General features: G+C 38.5%; 2 protein-coding genes and 1 pseudogene across 2 annotated transcripts; 2 read left to right on the forward strand and 1 right to left on the reverse strand.

The window, feature by feature from the left end:
* Window positions 1-7,078: 7,078 nt before the first annotated feature.
* On the forward strand, window positions 7,079-10,597 carry LOC135196738 (ras guanine nucleotide exchange factor P-like). The gene is made up of 4 exons (XM_064223556.1): window positions 7,079-7,207; window positions 8,902-9,392; window positions 9,648-9,789; window positions 10,324-10,597. The coding sequence occupies exons 2-4, from the start codon at window positions 8,922-8,924 to the stop codon at window positions 10,437-10,439; spliced, it is 729 nt and encodes a 242-aa protein (XP_064079626.1). The 5' UTR covers window positions 7,079-7,207; window positions 8,902-8,921; the 3' UTR covers window positions 10,440-10,597.
* A 2,127-nt stretch (window positions 10,598-12,724) lies between these two features.
* Window positions 12,725-15,919, reverse strand: LOC135196739 (myb-like protein H; annotated as a pseudogene).
* A 2,943-nt stretch (window positions 15,920-18,862) lies between these two features.
* Window positions 18,863-19,737, forward strand: LOC135196547 (superoxide-generating NADPH oxidase heavy chain subunit C-like). The gene has a single exon (XM_064223395.1). It carries the CDS (start codon window positions 18,916-18,918, stop codon window positions 19,735-19,737), a length of 822 nt encoding a protein of 273 aa, XP_064079465.1. The 5' UTR covers window positions 18,863-18,915.
* Window positions 19,738-21,839: the final 2,102 nt, after the last annotated feature.

The following is a 21,839-nucleotide window of genomic DNA, read 5'->3' on the forward strand; positions in this document are numbered from 1 at the left end:
GGGTCATGCTGAAGCCCCTCCATCTCCCTTTCAGCATGACCTCATCTGCTAATGAAACTTCGATCATTGCCTGATGTCATCGTTCCTCACACATCCGTTCATCCGACTCCGAGTCCGATTTTTCTTCAGATATAGGCGCATTGTCATGCCGTGATAAACGTCTGTAGAGCAATACAAACCGCACAAGACTTAATGTTAAAGGCAGTTGAAGTATTTGATTTCCAAACTTATTAAGCCTCCCCAGTGTTGTATTAGTCACTTTTACCTTCATTCAATTCTCGTTCAGTAGAAACATATATTGGATGCCAATGTTTCTCAGTATCTAAAAGATTCAACCTCATTTATCCTTTCTTTGTCTAATATCATTTCATCCCTTTATGGAGACATTCTCCTCATTACGTATGTCCTAGATATATGAAACATTCCATTCAGAAAGCTTTTTTAATCTTGTGGCGTTTAGTAGATTGAAAAAACGTAATCTGATTATTCCAAGTCAATCAATTTTCTGCCATTACTCCAGTCTGCTTCTTCTGTTCTTCCTCCACCACACTTTGGAACCGATGAAAAAGTAAACAGTCAAAGCGAAAAACATCCCCCTGTAGCACTTAATTTACTGCAAATTCACAAAACTCCATCAACTTGTTTTTACCTCGTTCATGTGTGTATATATATATATATATATATATATATATATATATATATATATATATATATATATATATATATATATATATAGATAACGTATATATATGTGTATATATATATATATATATATATATATATATATATATATATATATAAAATATATATATATATATATATATATATATATATGTATGTAGTATATATATACATATATATTAAATGAGTATCGAGAATATAATATGAACACCATCGTGAATATAATTCATTAACTTGGTATATGCATATTTTGATTTTGCTTCACTGGAGAGATGACGAAATGTCAACTCAGGAGTACCGGACGGAAGAGAAAAGTCCTCGTAACGAGATCTATCGCTTAAGGTCGCCTTGAACATTTTTCTTTGTAATTGTCATCATTGACTCCCACGGAGACAAAGCGGGGTCTGGAAATGTACACACATCACTTTTGGACGGCGCAGTCAAGGATCGCTGTCTCAGCCGCGGTCAAGGGCAAAGCGCTTATGTTCTTGAATGAGCTGAAGTAGGTATACTTCTGGTTCTGGTTTTAATTATTTTCCTGGGTGGGACTATTAGTCATATATGACGTCATGAACTCTTTCCAGTGCAATGAACTTGTTACATATGAGTGACTTCCTCTCTAAGTGAATGTCCTGAAAGTTCGTGAATGAGTGCGTAGATTCTGTTCCCCCATATTTTGGCATCAAAGAATCCTGGGCTCTTAGAAGCGGCCTCGTTTTGGAATGACCATGTGTGATTTCTTTGTGTGTGGTTTGTGCTGAAATTGGTAAGGATACATTAATCCCCAAGTGTAACTTTGTCTTTTTGTGTCTTAAACATTTGTTTCAGAGACTTCCTCTTCCATATGACTTTTGCTCCAGATGAACTGATTTATATTATTTTGATTTATTGGCAGTTTATTTATGTGGGATTTCTTTATTTTTCCTTTCTCTCTTAAACGTATCTGGGAACTTATCTGGAGATATAGTGTGGGGAGACATTATGACTTTTGATTGCTTATCTTATGACTGATGTCTAGTTATTGCAGAGAAGGGGCAGATGGGTCTTGTCCAATCACCAGGGTTATTTTGTTTTCCAGTTTTAAATTATACTTCTTATAATGGTGCATTATTTGTGTTATATTTAATTAATCATTTTTCTTTGAGAATTTGATTTATTTAGTGAGTCCTTTTGTTCTTTAGTAAATAAAGTTTGTTATTTTGTAATTTGTGAATCTATTTAACGACCTGAGGTAATTGTGATATGTGAGTTGCACAGAGGTCGGTTAGCCGATAGAGAGAGAGAGAGAGAGAGAGAGAGAGAGTGCCTGATGTTCGGGCTATTGCTACCAAAATATCTCTTCGTTTACATATCTCATCCTTCTGAGGGGGTCAGCATATATGTATATATATATATATATATATATATATATATATATATATATATATATATATTCCATGAATGTATGTCTATAGCACAACCTCATTAGCAGTACGCTGACAATAACCTTTTTATGCGGCATCACTTACCTATGTCTGTCTGTGTATTCAAACGCTCACAACATATGTTAACATTTTAACACCTGCGGCATGGCATCAAAACCCATTTGATTTGATCTCCGTTGACTCCTTTCTATTTAGGCATCCAAAATATGAATTTTGTTTTTTCTTTTATCTCTATATAACCAAAACACCTTGACATACTTTAATCCATCCCTTCAGCAATATTGACTTTTCTATTACTCCAAGTCACTTCCCATTTTTTACTCTTTCAATATCCCTTTATCTACTTCATTTTTTTATTCATATTCAATCATGAAATTTGTTTGTGGTGGTGGTCAGGCAATTTCCGCTCATTTCAATTGGGTTTTAAGTGATTCCTTCATTGGGGTTTGCAACCCTTGTTTTGAAAGTGGGTCATTTCAGGTGGCCTTTGAACCACTTTACGAAAGATCTATCCTCTTCAGCCTGACCGTTCACGGTTGTCATTTTCGTTATCATCGACTGCTGGTAAACTCAAGCATAATTGCCCCTTTGTCGTTACATGTGTATTATTCGAGGTTACTTAGCTGTCATTATTTAGTGTTATTTTCTATTACTCATTTGGGTACACATACAATCATCCCTTCTTCGCATACAGGCACAATAATAATAATAATGATAATAATTATCACTGTTATCAATATTATGATAGGTCAGTTGCTTAACACAGTTTGCGTCTGTCTATTATTGAAAGATAGAAAGGGGTCTTCATATAAATATATATATATAGTATATATATATATATATATATATATATATATTTATATATATATTATGTTGTATGTATGTATGTATGTTTTCAGAGCATACTGCAATGACAATTCCCGAATGAAACTTTCAAACGATACCTTCAATAAAAGAACAAATCTCCAGATGAGTTTGCAGACAATTTTGATTTCCCGGGAATATCTGCGGAAAAGTCTAGCAGATTTCTCAAACGTAATGTAATAATCACATCACATTGAATGAATGCTGAAAAATGTTGGGATAGTCATAATGGATACTTTCCATTTTTTCTACCAGTTTTGTTCTGGTTGTTAACCTTAATTTATTTAGATGTTCTTGGGAGTTGTTTAGTGGTTCTGATGCAGTGAATGTCCATGGAGTCGCTATGTTTGTTGCTGTGATTGTTGCCGAGGAGGATCTTGATCTATTCAAAGCCATCCAGCTTCGGGACCTTACAATTTAACCCATTTACGAGAAACGACCGTCGCTCTGAACTTCCTTCAGCCGCTGACACAACGTTAATAACTTATCGCAAAGGGCAATATCTTTCTTTCCTTCTTCAGCGGCTTGTAAAAGGTCCTGGGATCTGAGGCCAGTAGACTCCTGAAGGAGGTTGGCAGCAGCTTTCACGCCCACTTCACCTATTACGTCAGCCACGCCTCCGACTTCCTGTAGGCGGCCTGCTACCTTGCAGAATCTATGGAGGGACAAAAAGAAATGATGCAATAATCTATCTTGTCTACTCTGGATCCTATTCGTAACATAAACATTACAGTACATTTAAATACATTCACACACACACACACACACACACGCACACACACACACACACACACACACACATATATATATATATATATATATTATATTATATATATATATATATGTGTGTGTGTGTGTGTGTGTGTGTGTGTGTGTGTGCGTGTGTGTGTGTGTGTAGAAGTGTGCGTTGTGTAAGTGTATATATATATATATATATATTATACTATATATATATATATTGTCTATATATATATGTATATTATTTATATATATATGTGTGTGTGTATATGTATATATATATATATATATATATATATATATATATATATATATATAATATATATATATATGTGTATGTGTGTGTATATGTATATATATATATATATATATATATATATATATATATATATATATATACGTGTGTGTGTGTGTGTGTGAATTCACTTACTTGGAAGCCGCACAGGACGTTTCTCGATCTTCGAGAACAGAGTTCCACAGATCCAGAAGTGCCACTGCAGCTAAGACTCCTCGGACCTTGATATAAGAGGCCTCCTCAGGACAAGTAGCCCCTCTAGGTGAACTCTGCAACAGGAGAAATAACACCGCCACTTCATATCTTCTTATCAAATACAATACATGTGCTTTTTTTATATATGTGTAACGGAACGAATTACTAGTGACTAACATGCTGTCTATTGGTCTGGCAATAAATAAGTGAATGAAATATTATTTTTTTATGTTCTTTCTGTATCCATAGCGTGTATCTCCTGTGATGGAAGAAAGTAATGCGCCCGGAAAAGTCTGTTGTATCTTCCAGTCTCGAAGATTTGCATGAGAACAAGAAAATAACAGTGCAAAAAAGAAGAAAGCTGTACAAAAGTAAAGACTAATGAATCGAACATCTATTCCATTCCTGATCACAAAAAAGTGCACTTTTTTGCACGCCCAAGAGTAATCAATCCAAACCCGTGACGTATCGGCCATGGCAGAGACTCAAAGCCAAAGCCCGTGAATCACGAACACTGGTTTCCCTGCCCCCAGACAAATATGCTGACTAAATGTTATCCTTGAGATGACCCAAAAGCCATCGTAGTAACTAAGGCTCTTTAATCTAACAGGTAAAACAATATAACTGGAAGATGGAAATGTTGAGCGAGCAAAACTACCCGACAGCATTTAACTTAATGTTGACTAGAAAATGTGAGTCCCATAACGCTTCTTCAAATCAAAGCTGAGGACGCCCAAGGGATAGTGAATATTCAGACCGAAAGAACTATTCTCTCTTCAGCGGCCCTACCTCTTCAGACCATCGCCTGGTCCTCTGCTGGCTTCTTGCGACGTGATTCGCAAGCTTTTGTTGCAACTGAAGAAGTCGCTGAAGACGTCTTCCAACCATCACCTGCAGGAGAAGGAAGTACACTTATGGCTGGATATCGATTTCATATTTCTCTCAATAAACGTAAATACGTACATGGATATATGCAAACATACATGTAATAAACTCTTGTAATAAATATATTTCAGACTAATGGAATAAACAACTGAGCAATTAACTGGTGGAAATTTTATTAATCATACACACACAACACATAGTTATAATATATATGTGTATAATACACACACACACACACACCACACACACACACAACACACACAAACACACACATACTATATATATATAATATATATATATATACATATATATATATATATATATATATATATATATATATATATATATATATATATATATATACTATAGCAGAAGTATACATGCAATACACAAGAACAAACAACTTGCCTGGTTAGCACTGTTAACATTGTTGTTATTGTTAGCGATGTTGATATTGTTGTCATTATTATTGTTGTTGTTATTGTTATTGTTATTGTTGTTATTGTTATTGTTGATGTTGTTGGCGATATTGACGACGATGTTGACCACAGCCATGATGAACGACATGAACCCGAAGGAAGACAACTGACCTGACTTGATGCATTTGGTCTTCTCATCAGGAACAAAGATAATCGGGGCCTTCTTCTTCTCTTGGCTCTTGTCCTCCTCTCTCTCCTCCGCTTTCCAGGATGACTTCCTTTCTTCAGCTTGCTGCGTTAGGAAGAAATAATATATATATATATATATATCTATATATATATATATATATATATATTATATATATATATATACATGTGTGTGTGTGTCTGTATGTATGTATATATTTCAACATTAAGCCATTTTTTCTTACAATTTACTTACTTCGAGTCTTAAAAGGCACAATAGGACTAAAATATTTCAATTTTGATTCCGTCATCGGGATGACCTGTTGATATCGACTAGTTTTCTCGAGGACACACATACTAAGGTGATAATGTCTTTTGCTTGACAAAATAATATATTAATGAGGCACACAATGATTCACTTACTTCTCCTCTCTCAGCCTATTTATAGTGACTGCAATTCAAGCATTTTCCCAATTACAATGAAGTTCCCTCATGATGCAGAAACGTATCAAGAGAAATTCCGTTCGTTTTCCAAAAAATTCCAGAAAGGTTTCTATTGTCCCTAGAAAATATATTTCTTGAACACTTTTTTTTTTCTTGGGGTATTCTCAAACCTTACCTTGAATTCGGGACCATCCTTGGCAACATCATTAGTGGCGCCATGACACCCGGGTCGAAGTACGACGGATATGGGTGGTGGCCAGGTGGCACCTGTCTCCTGACGACCCTACTTGCACCTTCGCTCCGGTCGTCGAAAAACGCAGGTCGTTCCTCAGAGGATTCGAGGTCCATAGAAAACGAGTTCAGAGTATTTTGAAGAGACGTTGCATCCGAGTCGAATAAATGGTCGACGTTCACTTTTCGAAGCTCGGGTTGTCGACCCCAGAACCAGGATACGGCACCGCCATCCCGTCTGCCGTCAATGAAATCCCTGGTGATGTTTTCCAACCCACTCCGGAAGGCCAGATGCGCTGCAGCATCCCATGGAGCAGTCAAATCCAGAGAGCTTAGCAGTGAAAGGAAGTCTGTCATTTCTGATAGCGAAGGAAAAACTTGGAAATCTGGCGATAATTATAAGTAGCACAACTTCTTACACAAAGCTTTTTAAATACCAGTTCACAGAAGAAGCTCCCGGCTCAGACTGGGGAAGAGCATAACTGTGAAACTCACAGGCTCAACCTGACGTAACGCTCCTTCGCGAAGGAAGTGTTGGCAACACAGCAGTGATCATCACCAACTTCAGACATATAACAGAACCCCTCACCTCCCTATCTATCCCCCACCCCACCTCTCTCTCTCTCTCTCTCTCTCTCTCTCTCTCTCTCTCTCTCTCTCTCTCTCTCAACACCCGCACTTCGTCGAAGTCCTACCTGTACACTAGACCGTGTACTTTGTGATTTTACTCAGTGACGCACAGGTTACTAGAGATCTTTGAAGTGCTTCTGGATTTTTGTGAGTACAAAATATTTTCTCTGGCCTGCTCGGGGATCACTTCGTTCGCCACATAATCTAAGATTCAGGTAAGCAGAAATCACTTGTATTAGTCTTAAGAGATAAGGACCACGCAAATGACCTATATGGAAAAGTATACAAACGCCCTTCCAGTTTCAATTCGCCACTTAATACTTTGGTAAGAACTCCTCCTTACGAATGCTTTCTTAAAACAGCTATGAAAAAAGGCTTCGGAAATTCTGAACAGTGTTTCACAATATCTTGTTGAAAAAGAATTCCGCACTTGCTTGAAGAAAGTTTTTTACGCAACAATAAAAAAGAAAGAAAAAAATCAGTTACAATAATGCCGTGGAAAAAATCAATACGTATAAGTGCTTTGGAACAAATATCTCCACGTGCGCCTTTTGGGAAGAAAAAGTATGACATAGAATCTGGGAAAAAAAAACCCGGCTCATTCACATTTAAGCAAGTTCCTCATATACACTGAGAAAACGTAACTCACATAGACGGATTAAGAGTTTGGGAAAGGAATGATCAGTATTTGGTGAAAAAAAATAAAATAAAATAAAAAAATAAAAAAACTGCTTTCCAGAGGTTTAGATTCTATAAATAATAAATTGTAGAAAACAACCCAAACATTGTCTTTACCATCCCGGTTTCTCAACGTGGATCATATGCCAGAGTCATACCAGTTTGTGGATCCGTTAAACATTATCCAAAGAGAAAACCTCACTGACTTGCAAAACGACAAAATAACTCAAGCTGCGGATAAGCGTAAGAATTACCCACGACTCTGTAAAGATGTTAATTGGTTCCTTCTCGCCTTCCAAAGAGCCTGCTTAGTTCAGCTGGGTTATTTCGTGACTGGTGATGACTTGCAATCGACTCATCCAGTGTCTCCAGAGCGAGAGGCAGCAGCGAGTTGCCGCTTCCCCTGACGATGCTGGAGCCAACATAAACAAGCTGACAGGCCCCCACCAGTCGCAGATATCACATAGAAAAGCACTGAATGAACAGGCTGACTGTACTGCACAAGCATTCCTTGTTGTCGTATCAATATTTATGAGTTGTAAAAGAAGGAATTCCATCCATAATAGACCTCCACCCGGTTTACAAGTGGAGCCGGGGTTTCGAATACATAATTCTAGCCACACTCCAATCATTAACACGTCTATTGAGCTGGATGCGGTTACAAATGGGGTCATGCGATCTTAAGTTGGCTGGGAGGTTAGCAACCTCTACTCTGCATCGTACTGCTCAGAACTGGGTTTATCTTAGGCAATCTACAGAGTTAAAATGCCTTGCATTTATGATATTATGTATTTCATTTCCTTTATCCAGGGGAATTATACGCTTCAAAGTAATGTGCCGATATTTACTCAAAATCTTTATTTAAGCATATTTCAAGATAATTTGCCATTGATTTATATTTCTCCTTGTAAATGACGTATTTTGATTTTTGACAAAAATCAATTGTCTATATAATGCTTGTTTTCAACGATAGATATTGTTATTAACAAAAACCACTGCTGTTAATATTGTTGCTGTAGTTGATCTTATTAACTTCATCTGATACGATAATCATTTGAAAACCGACTTTAGTTCCATTTGATTGTGTTTGACTCCAAGAAGCTTCTACTCTCTCTTAGGGCGAAGCGCATAAATCGTCTTTGTTTCTTTATGATTTCAAAAGAGGACTAAATCGAGTCAAACTTCCTTTTTTTAATTTTTTATTTCATATTATTTATACATGTTTTTTCAGACACGGACCTCACCAGTGAGATGCTTTTACCAGTCTCCTATAATTTTTCATCACCACACGTTCCTAACAACGCCCGTTCCCTGCCCTTCAACTCCTATCTTCCCATGCCATCGCCTGGTTCTCATTTCCCTTCACTCGCCCTGCCCTCCCTGCTTCATCCGACCTCCCTTAGACGTTTGCCACCTAGAGCAGGCCATGCCCACTTGCCTAGAAGACCTCCACCGGAAAAAACCAGGTCACCGTCAGGATATACGTCTTTTACGTCCGTCCTTGACCCACTGGGCATCCTATCATCCTCAACAGGATTTGCCAAGAAGTCGCAGAGGATCAAGGAGGAACCAAAGGATAAAATGCCAACGACCACCCAAGCGCCCTCTCTCGTGTACATTCCTGACGGAGGTCAGGGGCCATGTGGAGACCACCAGGACTCAGGGTTCAACGCCTACAGCTTCATAGGGTTCCTCTTGGGTGTCGTCAATATTGTAACCCAGGTAAGGGAGGAGGAATAGATGGAAGTAGGCCTACAAATATGTGCATCTTTGTTAAAGAAATGCATATTGAACGGAAGGTCTATGCGCGTCATGAAATACTCATAATTCATGAGATTTATATATGTAGAGTTATTAAAATAGAGTTGATTGTTAATCTAGTTTAAACGATATTTTCAAATATTTGTTCCAGATCTTGGCACCGAAATGCGAAACGTTTACAGCTTTATCAACATCTGTTTCTTTTTTATTTCGAAGGTAGCCAATAACGTGAATAACAACCTGAACAACAACAATAATAACAACAACAATAACAACAACAACCTTGGAAATATCAACGCAGCTAATAGTAATTCGAATCAGAACAACGATAATTCGGTTGATATTCCTGCAGCGATGGGTGAGTGTCAGAGGCTGGTGTTTCCCCAATGAATGAATTAATTAGGCTGTTAATCTAAAGCCCTGTTGTCTATAGATCACAACGGACGTCTTCGGTGTGTGAAATGTGACTTTAATTTAACATCAATATCCAACCCTAAATTCCTCCATCACCAAATTCTCAGGATTCAGTTACTAATCTAAATTCACAAGCAATAATTATCTAAAGCAAATTCATCTGTCATGACCAAAGTTATCTTGACCTTCCGCAGTACTTTATACTTCATAATTCACAAGTCACAAAGTACCTCCGATATTTATATTCCCTCTTGCAGTTTCCTTTAGAATATCTTGTTCGAGGACCTCTGCTGGTCACCAGTCTCTTGCCAGTGACGAATCTCTCCTTAGAAATGCAGCTACTGCAGAAAATGCCGTCCTTCTCACGGGGATTTCAGTTAGCTCGTTTTCTGTTAACTTTAGCCTTCCGCTGCCCCCTAAAAGCTATATATGGATTTTTTTTATTATTTATCTTTGCTCACAAAAATGATTCTCGTAGGAGGACGAAGGAGACGTCACTCCGAGGATATGGTTGCTGAGGAAGGGAATGGAGCCACACCTATGGGGAAGGAGGGATGTATGGCGGCCGATGTTGCCATACCTTTCTTGAGGTGACGCCTCACCACTTTACTTGAATCGTCTCTTCGATGATTGTTCTAATATCTGAATAGTCCATAAATATGTTATACATCCAGTTCCCTAGCTCAAGGAAACTAAATATTCTTTAAATGATATAGTTTTTTTCTATTTTTCAGGGCTTACTACATGATACATCTGGGGAAAAATCAGTGCGTCTTGAGGATAGTATGCGAAACAAACTTTGAAAACGTCTGGTCAATTGACGCGGAATGGGATCAAGGACTGGCCAAAGTTTTCACTGAAATCTATACGTGAGTTGACAAGATTTCTCGCCTCGTTTCTCCTCTTGTTCTGGTATCTCGAAGAGCTATTAAGAGGAAGAGGGGAGGTGGAGACAAAGTATTCCACAGAGTAATTTCAAATGAATGTTCATCATGAATTTCTCATTCTTATGTTAGTTTGCTCTTCCTCCAGGCTTGGCCTTGCCGAGTGGACTGTGGTTGACCTTCCTACAGGTGGCATCCTGGAAGCTGGGTCATTTGGAAGAGCTGGTGCTAACTGTTCAGACGTTTACCCTCAATGTTCAGAAGAACAATGGCGACAGTTGACCAGTGAGGTGAAAAACCAGCTGACCTTCGACCTTGAACCTGACATACGCTCGAACAAGAAAATAGTGAAAGACCTCGATTTTATGAATTCTGTAGCAGCCCATCGGTTCTACTTCAGTGACTTAAAGGCGTTACCTAAGATTACCAATATCTTGGACATGTTTATCCAGTGACGTCACAAATATATATATACTCCAGTGGCGTCAAAACTTGCCCAAAGATTGCAGTATTGCATATCTGTATATCCAGTAACATTCTGGAAATGTCAGTGACCGTCGGGCTGTCAGGTTCGTTCCAGCGACTTGATAGAGTTAGACTCTAATGACGCCACTGTGTTGCTAAAAATACTAGTAGTGAAGATGCTTGTAGAATAAACCATTCATTTAACAAAAATAATGTAATGTAACTAAATTAGAATACATTTTTAAAAATGGTAAACCTGTCTTTAGATGGTTCCTCGTGTTTCTGTGGATAATTCTTTGTTTTTGTGACATTACTTTGCCATTTTATGGTTTTTCTATATTTTTTTCTTTGTTTGTATTTTTATATTTGAATAGGTATTTGTCTTCATCTGACTGCCTTTTTCATTTCATTGGATGATTGTTAATCTTTATTTGATTGGCCTTTTGTTTGTCTGTTGGGTTCTCTGTCTTCTTGTTTCCTTGGAAAGTTCATTGTCTTTACTTTATAGGTCTTTTCTTGGTCTGGAAGTTCTTTTCCCCCATTTGACTTGTTTTTATTTGCTTGGACGACTTCCTGCTTTTATTTATTGAGTTTTTGTTCGCTTGGATGATGCTTCATCTACATGTTGATTAACTTAATGTTTGCTTAGATGGGTTTATTTTTGTTAGCCCAGCTTAGTACTTTATCTCTATGAATGCTTTTCTCTATTTGTTTAAAAAACTTGATTCCATTATTATTTGACTCCGGTTTTGTTTGCTTGGATGTCTGTCCATGTTGGACTGGTTTCTTGTTTGTACAGATGGTGTCTGTCATTTTAGGCATGTTTACATTGAAATGATGAAATTAATGAAAGTTTATGCACAACTCCAAGAGTCATTATTGCTAAGGGAAGGATTTGACCAGCATTTACAAGACTGGGGGTGTTTTACTTTCCCCTTATTACTAACCTAGCTTCCAGAAGCAGGTCATTTGTCAGTAAAGTATATGCTATGGCTATACGCTGTATTCTCACCGGACTTTGTAATCTGATTTCATATCATAGGAGTACTCTCTATGAGGTACTGGCGTTGCCCCCTTGTCGCTATCCTTGACTGTTCAACACCAGCCAGAACTACAACCGGGAACCGTTTGATTAATTGCTGGATCCTGGCCAAGACCGTTTTATCAACTTGTTCTCCGTGATTAGGGGTCACCTTGGAAACTATTACCTACAAACATTCTCTCAGCACCGTTTTATCGTGATTGATTGCCAGTGGCACTCTAACAATCCTTCACTTCATCTTGTCAGAAATGATACTGACTGTAATAGCTTTTAAACTGACGAGTTAGCCTCCTCTCGTTTGAAATACCTTGATGTGACCTTCATCCTGCTATACTCACAGCTGGACGTCCTTTCTCGCAAGTTTTCGGAAAAGTTGTGTTACTTCTTTTGAAATCCCCGAGACTTCTGCATATGATTCTTTCCCTCGGCATCCGCAAAAAAACCGTGTGAGAGGAATACGCTGCTCATTCATCAAAAAATGCATGGTGTGATTAATTTTCGTTTATTATCTCTAATGGACCCGCTTGCAGTCCTGGTAAAGGAGTGTACAGTTGGCTCCCAGTCGTCCTTGATCAGCTGCGTCAGTCAGATACTCGGGATTGACACCCTAAGGAAGAATGACAACATTACAAAGTGTAAAATAAAGCTTGATGTAGACCTGAGTCAGAGTGAAAGTTTTTAATCTGTTGACTTTATAATCAGAAAGCAAAGAAATGAATCAGGATTGTCCTTAAACGTCATATTTAAAGAGCAAAGGCCCAAAGGAAGTGTAATCAAATGCCCTTTTCGACCCCAATGCCGATGTAACAAGAACACAGTAAAGAGAGGAGAGGAAGCGATAAACCTGCCACTTGAGGGAAGAAGCGCAGTCAGTGTCACCTCACCTGGAGATTCTGGAGCATATTAGCTGCAGCAACTGCTGCCACTTCCGTCATCATTCCAGCCAAACGCGAAACGTTGCTGAGCTTCCAAGAAGTTTCGCAGAATTCCAGGGCCATGCAAGATGGGCTTCCTCGAAGAGAACTTCCTTCCACATATCGATAAGGGCGACCGATGTCAGGAGGGCTTCGTCAACGACGTCGTTACCTCCCTGACAACTGATTCCTGACGAGGATGTCGACGCAAGGTAGCTCCTCCGGCGACGACGTTCATGATGTCTTTCGATGGCTCGCATGTTCCTGCGCACTTCGTCCCGCATCTGCCTCAGCCTGTCCAGCCGACGGCCAGCCATTGCCATGACGTCATTGGTGTTCGAGGATGTTTGGGTGATGGCGGCCGTGTTGACGTTCTGATCGTTGTTATTGTTGTTGTTGTTGTTATCGTTATTGCTGTTGTCGTTGTTGTTGATGTTGTTGGAGACATTGATGACAGCATTGACGACGTTCAGGACAAAGCCGAGGAAGCCAAAGGACGACAACTGACTGCTGGCGATGCATTCCGTCTCGTCCTCCTGCGGCACCAGGACGATGGGCATTTCGTCCTCGGGCAGTCTGCAGGGAATGAATAGGAAAGCATCAAGATCCCGCAGGAAAGCATCTCTGCAACTGCTTACTTGCAAACAAAAAAGTTGTGAAAAGGGTACTCAATCGTTCATCATTACATAAATATGCAGTAAAGTATACCACAGTATAGTATGTGCTTTTTTGAAAAAGAAGCTATACGTTAGTGTAAGAAAACTTCACCGATGTGTACAATCTTCTTAAGAGAAAGGTGTTTAGCAAACCACACATAAACACAATCAAACATAAACTATATATAGATAGAAAGATAGATAAATAGATAGATATAGATTTGTATATATATATATATACATATACACATAAATATTCAATTTACATGTTTACATCTTTATAAGCATATATGAACACTATATTATGATGTATTATAAATATATAAATATAAATAAATGTATATATATTATATATATAATATATTATATATATATATATATATATAATATGTATGTTATTGTATGTATGTATATATAATGCGAAGATATATCATTCAATTTTATTCCTCAAAGGAAAATTAGATATTTAAATGGTCAGAAGAAGTTCTGCAGCTTCATCCAGCAGAGAACCTCTTCTGGAAGCGCCTAAAGGAAAGATAAAAGAAAATAAACGCTCCAAGAAGAGGTCCATTGGCGGACGTAGTTGAGTATTTTTTGAACAAATTAGGTACATTTATTTTATTTTATTCAGTGGAATGTAATTGAATATATATATTTAATTATCATATATCTACGTGTAGTATATATATATATATATATCTATATATATATATATATATATATATATATATTATAATATATATATGTGTGTGTGTGTGTGTGTGTGTGTGTGTGTCTGCGTGTATGTGTGTGTGTGAGTGTATACATACGAGTGGATGTAATTTACGAAAACTCATCAAAAGACTCACTTGCTACTACTACTCTTCGCATTCTTCTTCTTCGACTTTTCATAATTCCGTCGGGTCTTTGTCCCGAAGAAGTTCGAGTAGCCGGACAGAAGAGAGCCCATATCCGGAGCGACCAGCTGACGACGGTATCTGCCTCCTTCTGCTTTTCTCCTGCTTTCGGAAACAGAAACAGAGCATGGAAAGATTACTCTTCGGAAATCAAAATTTTCACAGTGCTGAAGATGATAACGACAGGGAGAGTGCAGAAGACAGAATATCTAGAGGAGAGGATCAATTGCCCGGATACGAGGAGACAAGTGAAGATTAATATAATTGGCAGATTTTTCTCAAGATACGAAGGAAAGAAATATGGTGTAACCAGAGTAACTGGTTCTTTACCTTGACGTATATAAGACGTGATGTCATTAAACTAATCATTTTACTCGCTTAGGTATTTTTCTCATTATTTTTCTCTTTTGGAGAGCGTGGCTCCAGAAGAGTACGGCTTTCTAGTGTCTCAGCAAGCCCCTAGGAATGTAGTTTCAACCCTGCGCTCTCCCCTTGACCCCTGCAGACGCTCATAGCCATTGAAAGTCAGATAGACTTGTGGGAAGTAGCCAGGGAGCAATTTGTGGACCTAGTATATGTTAGCCGAAGGCGCTACTTTTCCATGATCACCAAATCTTTTGCAATGAGGTCTAGCCCCAGGGACCTCTCCACCCTTATGCTACGACTCACCATAGTCTACTAACTACCTATCTCTTTCACTACCCAGGTAAACAGAGACAACAGGACAACATCACCCTTGGACGATACACTAACTCGCTTTGCCAGAACACCCTGGACTAGGCGTTAGACGAGCGTGTCCCTATATTAAAATAACAAGTTATGACTAACTTATTGGATGAGACCTCACTGATATGCTTCAGCTCAGATCATATTACTATGCTACCTATCGTTACACAGAGAGCTAATCTAATCCATCGTCAAATCTTTACCTTTTGCGTCCGTTGTCCTCCGATGTCCAGTTATGGCCCTCGGGCAGGAGCTCTTCTCCCTCCAGGTGTCTCATGATGTTATTGTGCTCCTGCACGTAACTGTTCGTATAAGCGGCGAGTTGTACATCAATTTCCTTCAAAAAATGATTACTGTGATAGTAATTCTGCATCAAAGGCAGCTGCATATTGCCTTGATTTCATGGAAATATCTGTACAATACACTGTATGCTAAGGTACACCCACTCGAAATGTCAGAGGGAAAAAATGTTCTGTAAGAGTGTGCGCCTCCTGTCGGTCGCAGGAGAAAACTGTGTAGCGTAACCAGGTCTTCCCAACGGTAAGCAGCCGACCCAACGAAGCACGACCTCGCTGCCAGATCTCCTTTGTCACGCGTCTTAACATCTGCGGCGTATTGTTGCTGCTCGTTCCAAAGTCACGAATGTGTGCTCCGTTACACTTACCATAGATTTCGTCTTTTTTTCCTCTATCGCATTAAAATCTCCGGCCGTGACATCGTCATCTATATATATTATAATTTATCTTGTATATATTATATAATAATATATAATCTATATATATAGTATATATAGGTATATATACATAATATATAATCAATATTACATTTATATATAGTATATTATATATCTATATATATAGATATATATATAATATATATATATATAATTTATTCATTTATTTGATCAAATAAAACTAAAAAACAGAGAGAGGAGAACAGAGTCTAAGAATTAGAGAGTCTTGAGTATAAAAATAGTCAGGATCGTTCCATACTGCAGCACTTTTCTCTAATTATTTCATCTTGTTTGTTCTTCTGGTCCAATGAAGGATTAGAGAAAGTAAAGTAGTAACAAATAATTGATTTTAAGGTTTACGTTAAATTCCACCTCGACATTATGATAGTTGCTTCTCTCCATGAAAATCGGCATCAGAAAGGAGAGAGAGAGAGAGAGAGAGAGAGAGAGAGAGAGAGAGAGAGATTTCTAATAGATCTCGCACTGATCAGTGTCACACGCACGCACCGCCTTCTGGCATCTTCCCTTGAGACCATATGCCGTCACAACTCAGACAGTTCATCCAGGAGCTGGCAACGGCTTTACCTGGATGAGGAAAAGTTAGAGGCGTTCTTTCGAGCCATAGCGCTGTATCGCTCTTCGGAGGTTATTATCAAAATATGTAAAAATAGATTGAACAGACTCGTGTTATTTTAAGCACATGTTCCAGGATGTTGAGTTCTCGGGATATTCGACTCTTTCCTTATCCAGGAGTAGTGATCTGTGTAGTTGTATGCTTACTTGTGCAGTCTTTTGAAATAGCAATAGCGAAATCAAATAGCGTTGAAACGGGGTTTGCTCGAGATTTCGAGGTCCAGTTTGTTCATTCTCTCAAGAAGTCATTCGTGCCTGGACAAGGCTTACCCATAAGTGCGAGGTTACTGACGGAGGACCTATCGTTGATCAACGAAAAGAAAAAGCAAGTTATTGGGAACGCCAAGGCGAGGTTAGAGACGAGAGATGATCTGGAAACCGTCAGTCATCGCAGCCCGGAACCCAGGACCGAGCATGGCAGCGAACAGAACGTAAAAACTAATCCTAAGTTCGAGACTGGTGGGACTTTCAAACGTCTCCCCTTAGTTGACGAGTCAGAATCTAAGCGCAGGAATGATAAGGGGATGAAAAGTAGTTATGTTGATGTCAGGAGTGAGGAACATTTCTCCAGGAGCGACTCCTCTTCCAAAGAACTTCGCCGTCGCCATAGACGATCCTCGTGCCCCGGAGGAACGGGGTCCTATGGGTTTAACACCTTCAACTTCTTGACTTTTGCCCTTCAGGTGTTTAACGGCGTCGTGAACGCAGTCAACAACATTAACAACAACAATAACAACAACAACGACAACAGCCAGAACAACGTCAATGTCAACACGGATCAGATTACCTCTAATTCGAATTCTGGCAACGCCGTATTGGTCATCATCCCTCCCATGCCTGGAAGGAAGAAGAAGAAGAAGCCCGAGAGAGAAGGGTCACGAATCACAAGAGCAATAAGCACCTGCAACAGAGATGCTGTAATGCTGCGAACAGCATCTTATCTCTTATCTCATCTTAAAGAGGTCACAGACGACGCGGAGGAGGACAACACTTGCTATCCCATGAAACTGTGTCAGCAGATAAGAGCTATGGCAGCATCGTCTGGTTTTGAGGCAGTTTTTTGGAGGTCAGGCCCGAAACTCTTGTATATGAACGATGTTCCTTGTGAATCTACGGTTGAAAATTGTTTAAGTGCATAGGAAGTAACCATTCTATATTTAAATGTTATGTGCTGTTTTGTAGATGAAAGGAATGTACGAAATACGCAAGAGATAGATCCCTTATGACGTGGGTTGATCCAAGCTGACAATGATTAAGAAAAATGACAAATGCCAATGACGGTTGGATCAAATTAACTTGATAGTCACAATTCTTCGTAGGGATATAGTACATAACAGACAAACAAAACACGAATTTCGTTTCTGTAACATTATACACACACACACACACACACACACACACACACACACACACACATATATATATATATATATATATATATATATATATATATATATATATATATATATATATATATATATATCATTCGAGCTACAAATGTCCTCTAATATCTAATTCGCTCTACCTCGGAATTGATATATTTTCATATATGTACCGAGGTAGAGCGAATTAGATATTAAAGGACATTTTTAGCTCGAATGATCTATATGAATCCCGGTGATGTGATAATTATTCATATATATATAATATTATATATATATATATATATATATATATATATATATATATATATACATGTATATATATAAATATATATATACATAAATATATATATATATATATATATAATATGTATGTATGTATGTGCGTGTGTGTGTGGTTTTGTATGTGTGTGTGTGTGTATATGTGTGAGGAGTGAATATGTGTTGGCGTGTGTTCAGATTAGCCAACTGTTCATTGTCCGACGTCATGAAGGGTGTCAACCACGTAACGGTTTTCTTAAGTAAGAAACCGTTCCCAGCAGTTCCTTATGATGGTTGATTTTTTTTTCTTTTTTTTTTAAGTTTGTGGGTGACCACAGCAAGTTCCAATTTTCAGACTTCAGTATACATGTGATAGTGCAGTAGGGAAGGTGGACTTTTTCAAGTTTGCATTATTATGTCTTTCATTACTTAATCTTATTCGCTGCTTGTGCATCTTTATTTCCGTTAATTCTGCAAAATGAGAAGCAAGTTATATTGCGTAATATTCACAACGTATGTTCAATTCTCATTCTCGGAGTTTGTCTTTGATCGTGATGTCACGAAGGCCGTCCGGAAGGAGCTTCGGAGAAGTTCAAAGTTATTTCTTGAAAGGAACCAAATATTACTGACGGAACCATTTGAGTCTGAAAGGTTTGTCGATAAAAACGGTTTTCCTTCGTCTAACGGAATTCAATCGCAGAAAGAACCTCCAAATCCGGTGCAACTGACGGATAACGCAACCAAACGCCCAAAGAGATCGGCTTGCCCTGGGGGCGTTGGCAACTTCGGCTTCAACTCCTTCAATCTGCTGACGTTCGCTCTGCAAGTCTTCAACGGCGTCATTAACACAATCAACAACGTCAACAATAACAATAACAACAATAACATCAATGCAGCCAACAGTGCCAACAGCAACTTCAACCAGCAAACCTCCAATACGAATTCAATGTCGATGCTGGTGGTCGTCGTTCCCCCGGGAAGGAAGAGAAGGGACGAATGGAACAACGAAAGTGGGGGATGCGCATCGCAGGGAAATGACGAGGAGGTCAGAAGGGTCGTCGAAGATACTTATTCCACGCTCGCTGAAATCATGAAATTGTCAGACACAGATATGGCGTCCTGTGGACAGTACGTCCTTTGCTTGAATGTGCAAAATAGCTTAGCTCGATATGGGTTTCAGGCGCTAAGTACTATGGCCGGTAGAGAGAGTCTGTGGGAATCAATCGTTGAACCGATGATAACCAATCAAGATTGTTCGGAACTTTACCCAGAGTGTAATGAGAATTATAATAAAAAGTAATAATGACCAGTTTCTTTTCACTCTACCTATAACACAATGTTCTTATTGACTTCGGTGCTACTGAATCCGAAAGAAAGCAAGGAAAAAGAAACGTCAGTATTTTATCCTACTTTTCTATTTTCATCGTGAGACAGGCGGCATAGGAGACTAGGCAGTACAAGTAAACAAGTAAGGATATGAAAAATTGCAGAATAAGGAAGGGAGAACAAGGACAGAATAACCAACTGGTTAGAGATGGTGAAAGATAAAAAGAAAAAAGACAGATGTGGACCTCGGGACTCTTCAAACCAACAGAGACGGAGTCAATGAAAAGAAAAAATTCACTGACCCATCCTGCCACGCGACGGTAAACGTTCTTTCAGGAGTTGCACTGGAAGCTATGAAAATATCGCCTGGAAGGAAAGGTTGGGAATGACCTCTGATCTCTGCCAAGGCAACGACAACATTGATCAATTGAAAGGCATCAGTGACGTGACCTGGTGAGGACAAAGATGAAGTTTTTCATTTAAAATCTAAAATATTGGCGTTTAATTTCGGTACCTTTGAGAAGAACAAAATGAGTATCAAAAATATGCCCGCATGTTCGGATAGGGACAGATTGGGATGCTATAGATTTTGAGTATCCATTCTAGAGTAAAAGGGCCTCAAAGTGAGATAGAAAAACATCCATCTTTTAGAGAGGTGGATATGTTGGCTGCAGATCAAGCTGGTCTAATGAAAGCACGGGCTCTTGCTCCTCAGGGCAGCCAGAAAGCCTGAGGTAGAAGGGAAAATTTGATTATTATCTTCATCTTTATCATCTGAATTTCAAAAGGAAATGATAAAAGGCCGGAGAGGTTGAAATTTCTCCACAGCCATTTATCTAAACTCTTACGAATGTCGCGCCCCATTGGCGCTGATGTAAAAAAAAAAAAAAAAACAAAAAAAAAAAAATGAAAAAACAGTATTAAGAAAACCTTCTTACATAATATTAAAAAATGACAATCTCCCTGCAAAAATGCTCTATGAAACCCCACTTTCAATTATTGCTTTTATTAAAGCAAAAGTTATTGGACCCCCAGCCATTTACCCTTTTTAAACCTTGATTTAAAAAACAACCAAACGTCTCATGAGGGAAATAGTCCAAGCTCAGATTTGCGACAAAAGAAAACACAAGTTCATGATGGATCACACGTTCCAGGTAGCGAGTCGACTAAAATGTTACACATCCAGGGTAGAAATGGGCACAGGTTAGGCAATCTTATCCCAAAAGGATTGCGGAGAACCGGTTGACCTATATATTAATATATAATATATATTTATTTATTAATTATATATAATATATATAATATATATAAGAAGTTCAAATAGACGAAAGCAAATACAGAGCAGGAGCCAGATCCATTTATTTGACTGTCTGAGTCAGTAAGGTTTGACAATTGTTTCTAGACTGAAATTTTGTGTAAATTTCAAAAATCAACCTGCTACTTGCCTCAGCCTGGCCGTTATCCCTGTAAAACCGGTTTTTACAATCTTACCAAGAGAAATGCTCATTTCATTGTGACATGATTGACACCACTTATAAATGCACTGAACTTCCAAATTAAATTCCATTCTAGCTTGTTGTATGATGTTTTTTGTATGTTATAAAGAGTTTACGACCTTTTGTTAAAAGGTCGTAAACTCTTTACCATATATATGTCTGTTTTGCTATGAATAGTCATTATTGTGATTGTTCCCTATTTTTTACAATCGGTCATCACAGTTACGCCGGATGGATGACCTCGTATGTAATGAAGTTGCTGAATTCTGAGGACACTCACCCTGACCTGAAAGATCAGGTAAAATATGGGTCTTTCAGCATTACACGAACATTAAAAGCATTCAGCCGATGTTGTGTTGATCTTACATTGGAACAGACCATAAAGGCAGATGCTACATCAAGACTGACAGGGATAGCATCGATGACCTAGAATTTTGGTGCACGTAAGAGGTGGAATATCCTTTGATCAACAAGAAGTGCTCTTGTTGGAAGCATATGGCGCAAACAGGATCAGCTCAACTTGATGAACCAGCCCTAGAACTGAAACCATCAAGAATCAGGAGAGATGCATCAGATTTGG

This window comes from Macrobrachium nipponense, chromosome 18 (genome assembly GCF_015104395.2).
Source record: "Macrobrachium nipponense isolate FS-2020 chromosome 18, ASM1510439v2, whole genome shotgun sequence".
Classification (NCBI taxonomy): domain Eukaryota; kingdom Metazoa; phylum Arthropoda; class Malacostraca; order Decapoda; family Palaemonidae; genus Macrobrachium; species Macrobrachium nipponense.

Coding starts and splice junctions, on each gene's coding strand:
- LOC135196547 (XM_064223395.1), top strand. CDS start 18,916: ATGAGAAGCAAGTTATATTGCGTAATATTCACAACGTATGTTCAATTC.
- LOC135196738 (XM_064223556.1), top strand. CDS start 8,922: ATGCTTTTACCAGTCTCCTATAATTTTTCATCACCACACGTTCCTAAC. Junction 9,393..9,647: donor TCGTCAATATTGTAACCCAG/GTAAGGGAGGAG, acceptor TTTATTTCGAAG/GTAGCCAATAACGTGAATAA. Junction 9,790..10,323: donor TGATATTCCTGCAGCGATGG/GTGAGTGTCAGA, acceptor TGATTCTCGTAG/GAGGACGAAGGAGACGTCAC.